Source organism: Tamandua tetradactyla, chromosome 4, assembly GCF_023851605.1.
Source record: "Tamandua tetradactyla isolate mTamTet1 chromosome 4, mTamTet1.pri, whole genome shotgun sequence".
In the NCBI taxonomy this organism is placed as follows: Eukaryota; Metazoa; Chordata; class Mammalia; order Pilosa; family Myrmecophagidae; genus Tamandua; species Tamandua tetradactyla.
In genome coordinates this window covers 183,161,303-183,180,848 of record NC_135330.1, presented here as the reverse complement: position 1 = coordinate 183,180,848, position 19,546 = coordinate 183,161,303, and the positions used below count along the sequence as shown (strand labels likewise).

At 38.1% G+C, this 19,546-nt stretch overlaps 1 protein-coding gene across 3 annotated transcripts in view; it reads right to left on the bottom strand.

Annotated features, from left to right (window-relative positions):
• Positions 1-285: 285 nt before the first annotated feature.
• Positions 286-19,546, bottom strand: part of ATP11A (ATPase phospholipid transporting 11A) — a 231,704-nt gene continuing 212,443 nt past the window's right edge. The window contains exons 26-30 of one of the 3 annotated variants that reach the window (XM_077158706.1): positions 16,005-16,070; positions 15,086-15,189; positions 11,996-12,161; positions 6,429-6,533; positions 4,815-4,927 (exon numbers count right to left, since the gene is read on the bottom strand). In XM_077158706.1, the coding sequence (XP_077014821.1) occupies positions 6,444-6,533; positions 11,996-12,161; positions 15,086-15,189; positions 16,005-16,070 (426 nt within the window). In that variant the 3' untranslated portion in view covers positions 4,815-4,927; positions 6,429-6,443. Of the gene's footprint in view, positions 4,928-6,428; positions 6,534-9,379; positions 9,469-11,995; positions 12,162-15,085; positions 15,190-16,004; positions 16,071-19,546 lie in introns of all 3 variants that reach the window. The other 2 variants (XM_077158707.1, XM_077158705.1) reach the window with 2 other exon arrangements.

Here is a 19,546-nt window from a genome sequence, read left to right as displayed (position 1 = left end):
TGCTCTACTAAATAAAGAAGTTGGATTTGACCAACAGAATCTGAGAGACTGGTGTTGGGGTTACAAGGGCCCCAGAATTTGGGCAAGAGCAGGGGCTGTCAGGAGCAAGAGGAGACAGAAGTGACCACGAGAGTGCAGGCTACCCCCCAGGCCACAGATTTTCAGTTGAGGGGATTCTGGATTTCCCACAGTATGTTTCCCACCTTTTTTTACTGCTGTTTTCGTTAGCAGAAAATATAAGTCCAACTTAAGATTTTTATTTATTTCTAAAGAAATTAAACCAGACATTTTCTTTTTCTTTATTGCAAGCAGATTCAGGTGTCCTGCTTAGAGAATCTACAGAAAAGTCTAACATAATTAATATTATCAAGTTATACTTTATCTACAGAAATAAAAGTTAAAAATAGCATACAAAATAAACTTTACAGAAATATAGGAATTGGTTTAATCCACAATTTTACATTTCAAAGCAGGTTAATGAATTATTATCAATTAAACATTACTGTTTGGAGGCTGATTTATGATGTTAAATGCACCTACTATATTTAATATTTTAAAAATAAATTCCAGTATTTATGATGATGATACCATTCATGTTAAATACACTTTGAAGATTTTCTTTTATTATATTACATAATGAATGGACACTTTAAATGGCAATGCATACCACATTATAATTTTAAGTCAGAGACAACATATGCATATTAAAATTCTGTATATTTCAATAAGGTAAAAAATAAAGCTATATAAACTGATCTTTACATTTTTTCTGCAAAAGTAGAATCACTTTTCATAATACTTCCAATACATCTTCATTAAAGCTTTGCTTATAGACGCAGTGTCAGAATGACTCTCATTACCATTCACCTCCCCTCCAGATTAAAAAAAATCTATTTGCCAACTGACATTTTTCCTGTTTTCAAAGTTATAAACAGGCAACTTCCAAAAGAAATGAAGACTGCAAGAAACTGTACTACACTGCTATATTGTCAAAAAATAATATTAATTTTAAGATAAAATAGAAATGGTTGCATTAGTTTATTAGTCAGTGCAAAACACATGAATATAGTGGTCTTGAAAAAAAAAGGCTAAAAAACTTCCTTCATGTTGCGTTGAATATTGGGTTGATGCCTAACAATAAAAAAAATCTTATAACAGCATGTATGAGATATTTTTGTAGTTAAAGCTGCAAAAAGCCCAATCAGCCAAACTAAGAAGTTATGTAAAGCTTATTATTGTCTAAACTTGTCATTTTTTTTTTACTCTCCTTCATTGGAATCTCCAAAATCTACTTATTTAGTCCACACATATACCAGTCATATTATCTGTGTGAGAGCTACAGCCCTCACAGGTATTTTATTTGGTCTGCTTTCTTCACCCTTTTGATTCAAATACACAGGAATGGGTTGATGTGGATTTTAATATGAGCTGCCAAGAAAAGGAAGGCTTTTTTTCTCCTAGCTGACTTGTGGCAAAGGGCTAGCCCCTCCTGATGTGGCAATGGCCTGTGTCCCTAGAAGCATGCAGGTATGTGTGAGCTTTGGTGGATTCCAGACTCTGCTTTCTGGCCACCTCATCTTAGGTGCTGAATTGCAAAGGAGGTTTAAATGGAGGGAGGTGAACTTCCTGCAAGAGAAAGAACTTAGTCCTGGGCACTGCTAAATCCTTCATGAATAATCCTTAGAAATGAAGCTATGGCTTCGAACCCCATTGCCTGCTGTGCAAAGGCTTTCTGATGTCTTTGTCAAAAATGAGCCTCTTATTACTACTTAGGTATAGAAAGTTTAAGGAAGTCTGATCTTTCCAGACTTGGGCAATGACTTCTTGCAGGGTCACCTTGGGAAGTTCAGGATCCAGGGAGAGTATACATGTGTGTGTTTGTGTGTGTGCATACATGCCAGCACACATGTATGCATATGGCCGCGAGTGAACTTGGAGATGAAAGCAAGAGAATACAAATATAGTCAGGACTACTCATGCATTTATAAAATGATATGCTTTTAAGGGTATGGAATGGGAATTAGGGATTGCATCATCAGATCAACAGGGTAATTTACAGGCTGATAATTTATTAACATGTATAATAGTGGACAAAAATAAGAAAAATGCCTAAAGTTGACATTACTTGCTTTAAAGTTAGTTTAAAGCAAGTTAAATACTAGCTATTATAAGGTGAAAATCTAATTAAATTATGTCTGAAATGTCATTTCAATGTTTTTATTCTCTTCCTTTTACTTTTCACCTCGTGCCCCCTTATGTACTTCAGATTATCAAGCACATTCATATAATAATTTCCTAAACAATGTTTTAAAAGATATTTTGGAGAGTATAAGTTTAGTGACTTTCATATTAAGACCTGAATTAATAGAGGTATATGGTAAATGTCTAGACAATAGGCAGGACTGGGATCTGGCATATTTAACCATCAAGCAAGAATCGTTTAAGGCTGAAGGATGGAAATTTAAAAACAAAAACAAAAGCAGATGATTTTGCAGTGAATTATGAAGAAATAGCACAGCAAATTACTGTACTCCAAGTATGCCTTTCAACTAATTACTGCCATCAGAAATACCAACAAATTAAGAGGTAAAGAGAATAAAACCAGATCTGAAAATCTCATTCATCGGATATTGAAACATTCAGCCAAAACTCTCACTAGAATTTAAATGTAAAGTGGCCAAATTTTCATAAACTTAAAAAAAGTTTTTTAAAACATACTTTAAAAATTAGATATGGTATGGTAACAAATAAATGCATAAAAGAGGTATAAATAGCTATGAAAATACTTCAGTGCAAAGGCAATTTTAAGGTTTCTAAAAAAATACATTACAAATAATTTGTTAACTAAACATACAGAGAATCTGTCACCCCTATAATATTACATTTATACCCATGTAAGGTTCTTAAAAAGTACGTAGAAATGCACACACCATTGATTTATAGGGTCAGGTTTGGACGGTGACTCCCATGATGTGACTTTGTGAGAGTCACATGACAGGGTGGCTGGAGGGAAGGGGCTTTTATGAAATGGTAAAGACAATTTTTAAGACAAAAATGGTATCCTCCCTCTCTATTTTTATACTAAGTAAAACTTTCATTATTCTAATCTTTGGTATGGTATTTATATTTCACTTAAATTTACTCCAACCACTTTGTGTTCACTGTTCATTCAATTCCCCTTTTGGAGAACAGTTCAAATAAATATTTTATAGGTGAAACATACAACAAAATTGTGAGGCATAAAATTTCACAATTTTTACAACAGGAAACCTAGCAATGGGCAAGGCGTTTATTTTTAGTTTAGTTTCTGGATGATGCTTTCTAAAAAAGGAATCAGTTTTAAAGTCTAAAGTCTGAATCTCAAACTGAAATGTCTTATTTAAGGACCAGTAAAGTTATGTTAAATAGCCCTCTGAGGTTAAGCTAAATAAAGTATCCCTAGAAACAGAAATACTGGTACAGAAAAGTAACAGGAACTTTATAATAAAACAGCCTTCTGATTGTTTTTCCACCCCAAATAAAACACTCAACAAAATCCTAAAACGAATGGGAGATGTACGAAAAAAAAATCAGAGCACAGCATGGTAAAATTATAGAGCAATGGAGGAAGTATACGATGGAGATACCGCTTTTTGAAAACTGCAAGGCCATTTTGTCATCACACCCATTTCAGCCTGAAGTAGATCTGGTAGAACATCACCCCCTAGTGGTCACGGTAATTACAGTGAAAGGGGTGTCTGACTTTTACAAGCCAAATACTTACCCCAGGGCACCCCAAACCAACACTCTTTTCCCTAAGACCTGTGAAATAAGAATTTTCCAATAATAGTAAACTAATAAAATTCATCTTTGGGAGGGTGACAGATAAATGTCTCAAAACTACTATTGGAAACGCTTACGTTAACAGTCTTAACGTATTTCTCATACATGAATAATTTTTTTTTCCCTCTACGGAGGCAGCTGGGTGATGGGAAAGGAAAAGACATGGACAAGCTCAAAAGCATTCTAAAACATACAGGAGTAACACTCATTTCAGCAAAAGGAGCTCAGAATCAGACAAAACAGGAAAATGGACACACAATTATTTGAATGTCTAATTTGGCCACTTCCAAAACCATAAGTATTAGAGGGTTTCTTGAAAAAAAGGTTTGCAGAACAACAATTTGTTCTACAGAGGGAGCACAGAAGGAGGCGAGGGTGAGTAAAATGCAAGAAACAAAGGGTATCATACATACTTAAAAATGATGGTCGCTGGGGATGTGTGAGGTGATAGCTTCTGGCTCAAATTTGAACTGCGGATCTCAAAACGGAGACCATTTGATGAGCTATTCTGTTCAAGTAATACCAAATACCAAATGACTGAAGACAACAGAAGGGATAAGAACACAAAAACCTGGACATGGGATGAAGAGACTTTCCAGTCTTACAGTACCAGAGCGTCCTTCTTTTTAGCAGTCCAACTAAATGCACAGAGAAAAATATGAGTAGCCACCAGGCTTGGAAAAAATTATAATGAAAGTGCTCTGTCTAGACTGTCAGAGCTAACTGCCTTTTAGAACAAGTCCTGGAATACATTTCTCTCCTCCTTTGGAAACAAAGGGAAAAACAAACACATATACAAACACACATACACTCAAGGACGCAGTTCTTAAAGGCTTGAATCGGTGACCTATCAAACAGGTGTTTCCAAATTGCACCCATGGCGGTAGTGTCTCGAACTGGACCTCCCAAAGTTATTTGAAATACCAAAAATGGGTGGGAGCACTGAATACTCCTCGCTATTCCAGAATGTTAACATCACTTTTTTAGGATGAGGACTAGACCTTGTGGCTGGCCTGCTGAGTTCGTTGCTCTGATAGCTCCGGCTTTGTAGAAAGGAAAGAGGGGTGAATTCGGAAACAGGGTTCTGAGAATGCCTGGATGTAGTCTGTCAAGAAAAAAGCAAAAAACAAACAAACAAACAAAAAAACAAAATCAGTCCCAGGAACGATCCTGTTAACCTCCATGAGAACCCTATCTAAAACTGATTGTGTCATTTCAAAAATGGAGTTAAATACTACTACTTCCTCTAGGAATTGCCAGACTCAACTCTCAGGTCATCAATTTTCATTAGAAATGGCAGGTCAGATGGTATCCATCTTATTTCAAATACAAATCAGGGATGGATATTCTAAGTATGAATCTTTCTCTCTTTTGGTATCAGTGGAGTGACTCTTTCATTCCAGAAACTAACAAAAGAGAATTGGGAAATAAAAAGACTGAGACTTAAAAGCTCAAAAGCCCTAAAGCTAAATAAAGTTTGACTCCTTTAACATAAAATTACAAGCCCACTACCGCGAAGGCAGGAAGGACTCACCCGATGCCAGCGTAGCCTCCCCAAGCCCCACCAGAGGTCGAGGGTGGACAGCGTACTGACCAGGCACGTCTTGAGTGTCTTCAGGTTACTGTTATTATTGTATGTGCCACAGATAAATGTGATTTTTGAGATTTCTTATTAATAGCCAAGCAAGGCCAACGACATGACATAAACATCACCAATAATGAGGTCTTGTGGGAAAATGGGAAGCTGTACAAGCCAACTATACTTTAATGAAATAAAAATTCCCATATAGGAATACTTTTAAATAGAGATGTCAGATAACGAATGTGCTTGTCAAACCCGGAGAGGTCTAGATCAGAAAATGCCTCATGAACAGTTATTTTACCATCTCCACATTTTTCAGATATAAGATATTAGTTACGTGTGTTTCAGCTAATGGGTAACAATGGCAACAAATAGTTAAGTGGGTTAATGTCCAGTGTAAATAGTGCAATATTCCATTTTTCATTTCAAAGTAGTATTTTTCTTCATGAACCTTTTAAGTGAAGCTATCTCCCCCACAAAGGATTAGGGAACTATTTTCTGGCAACACTGGACACTAAACATGGCCAGTGAAGCTAATATTGCAAAAATGCATGTTGAAGAACGTCAGCCACAGCATACATCTATGTGGGTAGGTATGTGCATACACACACGTGTGCACAGATACAATACACACTTGTGTGTATATACAATGCACATATGTGGGTAGGCATGTGCATATATGCACACGTGCACGTAGCAACAATGCATACATGTGAATGGATATATGCAAATACATGCATGCACACAGTACACATATGTGGATGGGTACGTGCGTATACGTACACGGGTGCATATATACAACATACTACCGTATGTAGTGAAATCATTCTCAGGCATGCGACTTACCTGGGATGGCAAATACATATGTGTGTGTAAAAGAGTTGTGTGTTTTCATCATCAACCTTTGTTCTCAAAAATGGCACAGCACAGCAAAAACTTTGGAGGAAAAACAGACAGTTTCCCAGAATCACAGCACACCAAGAAAGTGAGTCCCAATTTGGCAACATCTGTGCAATACTGTTACCTATCATTGAGCTAATTATGCTTCGGAAGCTGTAACAGGTCCTTCAAGAAGTGGCCCATCGGTGCTCGGCACTGTGCTTACAGATGCTTTATGTTTCATACTCTTCTGCAAGGATGAGGAAAAACACTGAGATGGTTGCTGCATATATCAGGGAAACGTGAAAGAACGTCCCAAGGTAGAGAGCAAAAATTCAAACTGTGTACTGACTTCGATCTTAATCAAACCAATTCATAAAAGTGTCAGGGCACCAGCGCTCTGTTAATATGACTCAGCTTCTCTCTGCTTCCTAAACCATTTCAGCATCTGCTGCAGGATGAATACAAACCTGTGGTTGTTCATGAGGCTTCACGAATCGTGAAAGAATACTGCCTCTGCTTTACTTTTTCTTTACTTTTTTTTTTTTTTTTAGCTTTTTTTATTTTATAATAGCTGCTTTACTTTTTAAAAGAGCCTTTCTCCTTATAGTGGCTAACATGGAGTCTGCAGCATTGGCTGATAAATATATACCTCCAGGGAGGCTGAAAGAAGTATAAAGACATCAGGGCAGCACAATGATTTCTTCTGCAAGTTGCCTATTTACAAAAGCAATTTACTAGGAACAGAGCTCTTTCCTAAAAGTTACTCATGGGGAAAAAATGCCATTAAGAACTGAAAAACAGCAAGAGGACTTAAAGAATAGGCCACAGCACCAAATGTATCTGTTGGGAAGGACAGGCAGAGAATCTGATGGGGGTCACTACGCAGTCCCAGGCCCGCGTTCCAGGTTTCAGAGGAGTCCCACTGACTCCTGCTCTCAGTGCAGCAGCAAACAGGGGCTGGCAGCAACAGGGTACACATCCAGACTTCTCAAGTTAAAATTCCTGCTATACTGTCACAAGCATTCTGCCCACCTATTTCCTAGGCAATGCTATGTTCTTCCACAAAGAGCAGCCCAAAATTTCCCGAGAAGAAGAAACTGTGGTTCTATCCTGTGCCGAATTACAGAGGAAGTTTGGCAGGAGATGCAGAATTCTGAAGACATAAGTAATGGTACTCCAAGCGCTTGTAGAGCAAAGTGATTGAGTGTCTGAGCATTCAAGATTTTCTAGTTAGGCTTTATAAGCTTCTCAGTAACAAGCATTAAATGCATTTTAAGAGTTGAAGAACTGCAGCCTTTGTAGCAGGTTTGAATTGGCAAAAAGTTTCCTGGTGAGAAAGATGAACTAAACAAATGATGGCGTTGTTACCCTCTGCCGGGGGGTGGGATATATATACGCATTATATATACATACATACATACATAGGTATGTATATATAGTTTAAAAGAAGCCTGGTGCCTGTGATTTTTTTTTTAATAGGAAAAGGTTAAAAGGAAAAAACATCCATTTGAAGTATAATATATTGCACATTGGATTGGTCAAATGTTTATTCCTCCAAAGTTTTGCAGAAATCTCGGCATTCATTTGTGTGTGCTGAGAACGTGTCGAGGCACTTGTGCTCATTACTCAGGTGTGGATGATGTTGAGACTGCAGATGACCCCACCTAGGGGCCTGAACTCCTCATGCCCTACACAGCTGTGGAAGCCTGAGAGTGCCAGGTGAGGCCTTCTCTAAGCAGTGAGAGCTTGGCTTCTGCAAATGTTCAGAAGCAAATCAACTCTTAATAAACCATGCCAACAGTTAGAATATTTACTTTTAGCTCGGAGTTGGTGTGATTAAATCAATTTTGTAAGCACTTCCTGTGACTTATTAAAGTATTCCTAATAATTTCATCCTAAATGTTTTCAAGTATATAAACAGTGAGATGAAATTATATAATTTATTCTAACAAATTCTGATGGCACCAGATTAAAAAATTTGATTGCTACTAATTTACCTTGAACTAAAAATGCACTGTCTTGTTAGTTAAAAACTAGTGTTTAAAATGTATAGAGATGAGCTGTTATTAAAAGGGAAAAAAAAGCCTTTTTCTTGCTTTAGACATTTTCCTATTTAATAAACTGCACTGGTAATTACTTATACCAAATATACATTTTCAAAAGATGATTAATTTTGAGGAATACATAAGTGTAGCATTTAGGTACATGACTAAACAACTACAAAAAACGATAGAAAACAATTTCTAGGCAATGATCTGTTTCTAAACAAATGATCTGCTCTTGGCTCTGAATAGAAAAGCCTTTCAGAGCTAACATCTGTCATGGGAAAATGCCATGCAAATGGCTCTATATTCCTGAGAAGTAGGTCACTATAGTTATTTAAAGCAAGTTAGAAGGCTTTTTTCTAAAAGCAACCAGATTTTCTCCATTTTTTCCTAGAGGAAGCATGGTTCAACCTGTCTTGACTTTTCCACTAGTGTTCTGTAGGACCCTGAGCAAATCACTTACTCTTGCAAAATGAGGGTGGTGATGCAGACCTCCCAGGGTTGTGCTGAGTTCACAGAAGTGCGTGTACTGAGTGGATTCTGGCACACTGTACAAATACAGGTATTGTCATTCATTCTTTATAGGCCACGGCACTGATATTCTTTATAGGTGGCACTGACAGAACTTTGGTTAAGGGCATTTATGAAATGGTAAGCAGTTGACTGATGAACTGCAAATGCCCAAACCTTCATGCATAAGTGTCACCTCAAAGTATATGTGTGAGAGTTTCACGTGGCACAGCTCTGAGCTATTAACTATGCCTGAGATAAAGATGTAATCTAACCCTCACTGATGGTACAGGTGAAATTTGGATACTTCTAATGGATACTGAGAAAGAAACACTGTTAGCTATTGAACAGCCCATGTCCAATTTGTATGTCTTAAGATACATTTTATCACAATATTTCTTGATGTGGGTTGAGATAATAAATGACAGACAGATACAAGCACCAGAGTGTTTATTCAGTAGCTCTTGATAATAAAAGTAAACCCTCTGCTGACCTGTGGATATAATCCCAAACATACAAAAAGGTAGAAAAGAGTCACCTTGTGTTCCATTAGAAACTCAGACTGCTGGAAGTCTGAGAAAGCATAAAGATGGTGGACTGCTCAACAGAAAGGCACTGATGTTTAGTCTGCTAGTCCCAGAAGTTTCAGGAGGGGCCCATGCACATCATTTACGTTTAAACAAGGCAGTGGTTATTTAGGCAAAGCAGGTTGGAAGACAAAAAGAGATACGGAAAGGAAAAAAAGAGAAACAACACAGGGTGGTGAGTCCAGTTAAAAGTAACAACTTTCTAGTGCATATTAATTCTGATGACACTACACAAACAGACATTGGTATTGTTAAGACCAAACTAATCATTTGTTCATTTTCTACCAATGACACGGTCCAATTTTATCCCAGCATTTATACCTCCTGGGTTTTGCTTTATATTTGACTTTCAGTAAGGGTTATCCCTGACTTTTGTGGATCATAGTGGTCAACAATACAGCTGGGACTTCTAAAATGCATGAACGAGATGGGAAGGAGCCACATTAGCATTTCTGGAATATTTTAAGGAACACAAGTTTCAGAAAATGTTCTGTCTAAAAAGGGGTTCTGTGGTCAAAATATATTTGGGAAGCACAACATTCTGTCTATCCCTCTTGAAAATGGTAATGCACATTAGCATCTTAAAGGCTCTGAGAAGTCCTGCAGCAAGAACCCTTTTAACAATGTCTAACTCTCCAGTTCTCAAACTTCTTGGCACCCTTCAACACCTAATAATAATAATACCCATCATTCAGGTGTTCCACAGAACACATTTTCAGAAGTACTGATCTATGTTACATATTGCCAATGCAAGGTTTACCCATCGCCACTAGTTTGAACAAGTGTCTGGACCCACACTCTTTTGGAGTCAAACCCACAACTCTACACAGTCTTGCCACACCGTCTTTGGTATGTTTATCATGTATTTGTTTCTACCACAGAGCTGCACTGCTGAAAAGAGTTTATGCACTAAAGATCTCATTTAGAAAAAAGTGATCTTCTACTACTGCTCAGTGGGTGGAAAAAAAAGAGGATGGGATGCTGCAGGTTGAACGGGGATTAACAAAGTTTTCCATAAACTATAGGAGGCAGCTGAGTCTCAGGGGTCTCCTCAGAGTTTATAGCTCTCACTGCCCTAACACCAAAGCCTGGTCCCTTTCTCACTGGTCAACAATGAAGTCCTTTACTCCCTTTTTCAGAAATCCTTTGGGAGTCATTTCTGGGCACTTCATAATCTGGAAGGGCAGTATAAAATTTATTTTCCTACAGTATGTATCCTGCTTGTGATAAAAGGGAGAAATGGCTCAAGTCCCTTAAAATATCCCTGGTCCTATACCACTTTTGTTTAAGGGCAGTAACTTAATTTATAGTGAATTATTTTACTATTACGGAGAAGAGATTTCTTCATCATGAGTTTCTGTTAAGCATGGATTTTACAAACTATGGCAGGAGGCATAAAGAAGGGAAATATTTAGGAACTGGTAGATAGGGTTTCAATATTTTAAAATTAGCACACAAAGCACTAAGAAAGCTTTATAAACAAAGACTTAATTCAAATTGTTGGGGATTAATGGTAGACGGGCCATATGCAGTAACATGAACTACATCCATTCTAACCCCAACACAGAATTACCCATTTTCCATTGCAAACACTGGCCAACACCACTTGGAAGTTTAAACCACTGATATCATCTAAGTTTTTAAAGAATTAATGAATACTGGTTTGGAAATAAAATTTCTGGGGCTAGAACTTGAGTCTGCATTTTCTATAACCTCCTGGAGTGATTCTAACCCAGGTGGTTCCCATATCACAATGTGAGACAAACTCCTTATCTTGCTGTTAATCAATATACAGGTTTCTTGTGAAAGAATGAGAAAGGAGTTACTGGGGAAATGTGTGGTCATGCAAATCCTCCCCTGGCTTAGAGATTGGAGGGCTACCATTCTCAGCCTCCGGGGTCTGCTGAGTGGTGGGAGGGGGAAGTTCCCACTTAATTTCCCACAAAGTCATGATGCCAGAACTGAGGCTGCTCCCAGCAAAGGCCAGGTGCTGCAGAGGGCATGTGCAGACGGACAGAGATGTGCTGCCTGGGAACACAGACGAGAGCCAGGTTAATCACAAATACCATTTAGTACACACATGTTTTGGTGCCCTAGACCAGGTTATGCCTTTTGCATATATTCTCTCCTGAGCCCAGAACTGAGTTTGCTGGCAACAGTTAAGGGAGCATAGAAAATAAGTAGCCCCATCAATAACTAACATCTAATATCAATGTAAAATTCTGAGCCAAATTCACTACCCTTGAAAATTACTTTATTTAACCTTGAAAGGAACGATGAATGAAAATCATTTTTGGATTTACATAAAATAATTTGTCTTTTGTATTGGCTTTCTCTCGCTCTCTCTTTTTTAAATCTCAATTGACAACTCTTTTAGGTCTAAACGCACAATTTACATTGGGCATCCTGAATCTTACTTAATTTAATATTAAAAGAAAAAAATCTATCATTATGACATTCATAAGTAACACTTGGACTGATCATATTCTCCTTTATAATGATTATTTCCCCATCTTAAATCCAGGAAGCTAAAACCACACCGGTGCAGAAGAGAAGGCCCCTCCTACCTGGATTCTTTCTGTTGCCGTGGGCCACAGCTGCCTACACAGGACTTTTTTGAGAACATCAGGAAGGAGGCTCACAGTAATGAGGAGAATGATGGCCAGCCACGCAGGACCACTAGACAACATCTGTATAAACACATAGTACATCCTTTGATAATTGAGGAACGGCCTGAAGGATTAAGGAGAAAAAAAACAATGGTAGGTTAGAAATTATCAGGAGAAACAATGAAAACCTGTTATCTGTTTTCTCTACGTGCATGAAAAGGCTATTTGTTCTGGCAATTTTTACTTCTATCACTAAGAGTTGTTTTAAATCAATGGGCAAGCCATTTAAGCCTGCCTGCTTTGAATTTATCATATAAAATATGGACGCAGACCTTCCTTTATAATACTGGGGTGTTAGGAATGGGAAAGGGAGGACAAAATTCTATGAAGTCATCCCAGGGGGAAAATACAACTCCCTGAAATTCAGTGTCATCAAAATGAAAAAAAGATTAAAATAGTTGATTTTCTTCCAATCTCAGAATCAGAACTGCCCAATGATTATTAACATAGACAAGATGTACAAAAGTTCTGAGTAGCAGAACTATGGTCAATTATCTACAGCTTAAGCTATAGAGGCATATTTAAGTATTTTCTACAAAAGTGCAGACTACAAAATGATTTTCCCACTAGATGAATTTATAATTCACAAAAACTATATGGGGCTTCATGAAAGAAGTTGGAAAAGGATGCAGGTCCTAACAATACAATTCTAAACTTGAGTTGTGTAGCTCCATTTCTCATATACTTTTCAACTAACTTTTATGGATCATCACATCACTTACGGGCCTGGTGCTATGAACAGTATTAGAGACACAGAGCTGAAGACCCTGCCTCCAAGAAAAACACAGCTAAACTGGATGTGGATAACTAAATAGAATGAGAGAACAGTGTGGTGAATTTAATGATACAGGTATGCACAGCATGCCACAGGAACACAAAGCAGACTGGAAGGTCCTGGAAAGGCTTCCTGGAAGAAGTGATGCCTAAAGTGACGGAAAGTTGGTGCTTCATCACCGAGTTGTATAGGATGGTTCCTAAATCTGTACGCATGGTGAGATTAGGTATGCAGGAATGAGACCTGGGAAGAACTAGTCAGTTTTAGTACCAAAGTTCTAGGACAGGAAGAAAAAAAAGCCACTTGGACTTTTTATCAAGGCCCACAGAGAGGCACAATGCCTAAACCCCAAGGGCCTGAGAGCTATTCAGAAAAGTTTTCAAGATGAAATCTTTCTCTTATAGCCACAGCTTCTGAAAGTTCACTAAAGCTATACAGTTCTTTAGTTTAGGGCAGGATTGTTGGAAACCCACCAGAAGTTTACCTAGTTTTTCTTAATTCTGACGTCTCAAAAGAACCATGTAATACATGTCTTTGGTCACTAGGGGTCACCCATTGAACAAGAGAATTGGGATGGATAACAGCCAAAGCAGGTATCAGGCACAACAATGCATTACAGAGCAATTTCCTCCTCCTTTTCCTTTGCCCGTCTCCGCCCCCCCCCTCCCCCCCAGGCTGTCTACCCTGCTCCAGGTACTGTGCTCAGTATTGGAGATACTGGAGTAAAGAGGATGATGCTTCTGGCTTCAAGGTCAGACCAGGACTAGGGCAAAGCAAGCGTGTAAAACTGAAGGAGGCACTTTCTCACGTTCAAGGCCCCAGGCGCCCTGTTAGCCTCACCCTAGTTCCAACCTTACACAAGAAATCCTGTCTTTCAGAAAAGACAAAAATGGAAACAAGAGAAATATAGAAAAATACAGTAAGTGTTAAAACACAAGCCCGAGGGAATGTGTAGGGACTGTGCGGCTGCCGCGTGGCCCAAGATGGTTCAAGGGAGCATCCAAGAGGTGGGAGCTCAGAGCCTGGAAGGTTACCAGGTGGGCGGGAAGGACGTTCTGGACAGAAGGCACAGCTGGGGCAAAGGCATGCTGTGATACAACCCCAACTTATGCCAAATCTACTGACTTCTCTGCCTCTTCAGGGCTAACCTAATCAATACCCTCAGTCGACTGTTGATTAAAATAGTCTCCAAACTGGTCTCCCCGTTTTGCTTTTGCACGCCTCAATTCATTTTCAACACAACAGCCACAACGATCTGATTTGTCCCTCCTCTGTTTAAAATCCTTCAGTGACTCACTGCTGTCCTCAGACTAAAGCCCAAGTCCTTACATGGCTGACATGGTCCAGTATGACCTGTGAGCTGACTTACTCCTCCAACTTGGCCTCATGCTAACCTCTGCAGGCTCACTACTCTCCACCTATACTGGGCTTCTTTCATCTACTAATGCCTTTCAGCCTCATGGCTTTTAGATATGCTTTTTCTTGGGCTGAAACAGACATTTCTTTCCCTAATAGTGGAAGCTTTGGGATTAGATGGCCTCAAATTCCAGCTCTGCTGACTTAGCAATTGTATGGTCTCAGTTTTATCATCTGTCATATGTGGAGAATATGGCTGTAGTGAAGATTTTATAAATGAGATTCAGTACAACATATAAAGTACTTAGCATTGTGCCTCATACTAGAGAGCATTTTATAAATGATAGCTATGATTTTCTGTTATGATTTTCTTCCAAATAAATTTAAATTATTACTTTTTTTGAGAAGTCATCTCTGACCATTTGATCTGAAATACAACCTTGCTATAGCATCCTGGTATATTCCTCCTTGTAACTTATCACCACTCTATTATTTACTCATATATGTTACTATTTAGCATCTGTCTCTCCCATTGAGAATGTAAGCTCAAAAGATCAGGGAACCGGGTGCATGGGTGGTTCAGTGGTAGAATGCTCGCATTTCATGCGGGAGGCCAGGGTTCAATTCCCAGACCATGCACCACCCCCCCAAAAAAGAACAGGCCCCACACTGTCTTACCCCCCTTCACTGTATCTGTAGGACCAGGCAGAATGCCTAGCAAATAGTGGCATTCAACAAATACTGGCACAAATGAATGAGGTTACTTGTAGAGAAATGGCCTATTGAGTCCTTCATGAAAGATAATACAATACAGGATATAATATTACATAATTATATAGTATTTATTAAATTCATACCAGATAATTCCTCCCCAGAGTAGGGAAAAGACAATGTAGAACAGTAGTGAACCCCAGATAACAAAATGGTTTATCCAAGTCCAGTAGTGTGTATCTAATGCAAGCTAAAAGGGAAAAAAAAGGTTATTAATAATGGTATAATCTAGGCATGTCCCATGAGCCATAACAACTAGGAAAACAAGTCAGAAAAACTAGGAAAGAAAGCCAGAAATAATGAAATACAAAACAAAAAAAAAAAGGGAAAATTTAAAGTTAGCCAAAGTACCTTTATAAAACGTTTTAGAAAAAACAAAACACAAAACATACTTCCAATGAAGAACAAGAGGATTGTAATATCATAGCTCTATTTAGTAACAATATCCCTAATAAACTCTCACCCACATTTTGGGGGAAATGGAGCCATGCAAGCATTGCTCAAACTGGTAGTCTTTAGTTTTAAGTGTTTGTATTACTACCTAAGAAAACTACTTTTGAATTTTTTTGCATCATTTTTTAAGATTCAGTTTGATAGGTTTAGCGACTTTCATAAGGTTTATCCTATATGGAATTTAACTTGACTTTAAAACAGAATGAATTTTCCAAGATATTAATTCAACTGTATTTTGATTACAGTGTAGATGAGGCTACTTACCATTTAAAAGAATACCTATCTGAATCCTTTTATTAAAAAAAGATGCATTCCTTACTTTATCATCTGCATGAATCTGTAAGCTCACCCATGGGATGGCTCAGGTGCACTGTGACACTGTGCTCTCCCCATGCCAATTAAACCAGAGCAGCAGGAATTCACCTGGGCCATGTCCAGGGGTGGCCTCCAGCCTCAGTGTAGGTAATAATTCAAAGGGTTCAGAGATGATGAGACCTACCTGTAGCAGGATCAAATGTGACCAGAGGATGAAACATTAACATGATAATTTACCTTCAGCGTGACTGTAAATACCATCACGGTGAATACCAGCGTCCCAAAGGTCCAGTTTCCAAATATCTGTTTTGGGAAAAAAAAGAAACAATCCAGGTAATCTCTTGCTAATGGATATTACCTCTTTCACTCTCAAAGTAAGAGTTTTAGAAAATATACCTCATTGTTCTTGAGTGACAACCTTCAATCCCCAAAGATAAAGGGAAAATATTTTGTCATTACTAAGTAAAAGAAGATGGCAATAAGCATCCCGGGGCACAGTAAGAACTCCTAATTTCCTCCAGAATACCAGTGATTTATTCGGAGCCCAACTACAATGCACTACCTGAATTCCCCTGACACTGATCCTACTCAATACTCTCCCGTGGTAACAAATATCAGTCTAACATCTCACACTGAGAATAAGAGACACACTTAACAGCTGATATTTAAATATGGGCAATGCAAACTTTGGTACATTCTAATCTTTTTTCCTTTTCATATTTTATGTAGAAGAGACATTTAACATGCTTACTTAGCCATACTTCTTTTGCATTTTTCAAAATTAGAGAAACTCAATAGAGTCTGAGACTATTTTTTGAATTCTTCTCAAATATCTGCCTACTATTCCAGGGACTCAATTGCTAGAACACTTGCCCAGTAAACAGTTAGAGGACAAACAATCATACAGATGATATCATAAGGATAGGATTTTCCTCTGGAAAATCATAAGAAAGTGAAGAAGTCAAGAAACAAGGACAGACAGGACAGAGCCAGATGAAGGCCCTCAAACAACCAGTTTGACGGCCAGAAAGCAGCACAGATACTCCAACAACCCAACGGAAGACACAGGCCCTCATGGGGCAGAAGAAGAGCCCATCAATGAAAAAGAGAGAAAATTAGGCAGGGCTTACATGCACTCCATTCATTCCCATTTTACAGACTTTGGCGGGATGCAATAGGGGAAATGGCAATTTTGTGGAAGTATGTTTATGAGTCAAAATCCAGGAAAACAACACATTTTTAACTAAAGACAAAAGACACAAGCAAAATGAAATATCTACTACTAAAGACCTCTTTCTTTTAGGAGAAATCAGCTCACTGGAAATTTTGTTAGTAAAAATTATTTTCTTTGAGGAGATTTCTATAGTATGTAAGAATTGACCCATTTCTAGTTTATTGGAGTCTGTAGAGAACTGTTCTTCTCAGAGAATGACCTTAAAATTTCTTCAAAATAAAATTAAAGATTTCACAAAGAATTAAAAAGCTGGACTACAAATGGCTTTCCTTTATGGTTAATTTTCAAACATGTATACCTCCATGCTCAATTTAGGTGAAAATGTAGGCTACAAATCTGATACAGGAAGGTAAGCGCTTACTTGTAGAATTCTAGAAGAAAACCTTGCATGGACTTTTTGGAGTACACACTGAACTTTCTAAGGACCACATTTTATTCTTCACTCCTGCATAATGATCAAACCTGGGTTCTTCTTCCTTTTGGCTCGGAAACCAACGAAATCAACTCAGATTGTATATACCAGTGGTTCTCAACAGGAGGCAACTTTTGCTTCCAAGAGACAAATGGAGATTCTGGAGACAGTTTTGGTTGTCAGATGGGGAAGGTTGTGTTATTGGCAACTCGCGGGTAGAAGCCAAGGATGCTGCTTAACATCCTACAATGCAAAGGACATTCTCCTACAACAACAAATTATTTGGCACCAAATGTCAATAGTGCAGAGGTTGCGAAACCCTGGTCTACACTCACCAGCAGTGTGTTCGGAGGCAAAATGACTGCTTTGTTTTATTGAGAAGCTAATATTTTCAGCCAAATGTAAATGATGAGCCTGCAGTAAGGTAAGGGCAGGCTTTGAATTCCCACCTGCACCCAAACAGCCAGATCTGAGCAGAAAGGCTCTTCTTACTCTGTCCGGCCTTGTAATTCTTCATAGCAAGGCTTAATGTTTACCACCCCTGCTGGGGAGGACATGTAGAAATCTTTTTATAAGTGCTACATAATAGCAAAATGTGGACATTGAGTTTGCATTATATGATATTACTAATAGCATCATAAAATGAGGAAGAAACTTTCAATCACCTCAAAGGGCTTCCTTATTGTCCCTCTTATCCTATTCCTGTGAAACAAGAAGGTGAGACACATTCCTATTTCATACTGGCATTCCTTGGATTTAGTAGATTATGGCAGAGTTGGAATTACAAATTAGATCTCCTAATGCTTAACCCAATAAAACACATGGGCCACAGCTGTAATTTTTACAAGCAAATAACAACAAAGGACAAATTATCTTGAATCCAGATTTGGAAATTTTGGCTAAGAACCCTGAGAAATACTGAGATATCTACTCTGCCTTTACTTGTGTTCTTTGGCAAACTATTTCCAGATCAGTGGAACACACAATCATAGTAACTTAATTTCCATATTTGTTCCAAGTGGGAGTTCTTCGATTAATTGCTAATGGTCAATTTATTATTAAAATTGTCGGATGCCCCCACAGGACCATTCCAGCCAATCGTAAAGAACATCTAGGCCAATACAGAAGATTCCACGAGGGTTCCATACACTAGAGTAACTTTTCAGAAACCTACAACCTCCAGATGGGTCCCTGGACCAAATACGTCCTAAAACCTAGAGGGCCCAGCCTCTCCAGAACATCAGCTAGTTCCATCTCCCTACCCCATATTAGTGACAGACCCTTCCAACATGAAAAAGTTAGAATGGCTTAAACACGCCTAAAGAGAGGGATAGAAAGACCAAACGTGATAGAGTGATACAGAAAAACAGAGTTTAACAAATGAATATGATTTCTGAATCATTGAATTGATATATGTTTTAGTCTCCAGTATCTTATAGCAGCTAGAAGTAAAAACCTAAATTATGGAATTGTAACCCATGTCAAACTCTGAAATATGTTATATAACTAATTGTGGTGCACTGCTTTGAAATTTGATGCTTTTTTGTATATATGTTTTTTCTCAAAAAAGAAAGGGAATAAGTCAATTGTGGTGATAAAAAAATATTTCAGACTTCTAGCCTCCAATATTCTGGAGCAGCTAGAAGGAAAAATCTGAGAGGATCATGGGTAGCCCCTGACAAACTCTGGAATCTCTCGTAACTTCTTGTTGCCGCATGCTTTGAAAACTATCGTTATTGTATTTGTTTGCTTTGTTTACATGTTATACTATACAATCAAAAAGTTAAAAAAAAATGGATAAGGGGAAGATTCTGGAAGAGCTGTAAACTAAATATATCCCTTTATTAAAAGGTGAAAACAAACAAACAAAATATTGTTAGATATTATATCTAGTAGGATTTTGGGATATGAGTCACTGTGACACCAATACCCCTTCTAAAAGGGTAGCCCAGAGGCATAATTTTTTCACAAGTGACATCAGTCCCCCACCTTCAAAGCTCTTATTCTGATTTAAGATTTAGTAACTCCGCACCTGAAAGAAACACGGTATTTTAATTGAAAATTTAATTAACTTTATAGCACCATTCAGATTATTAATAACTATCTGCCTTGAACAGGCTCTGGAACCAACCC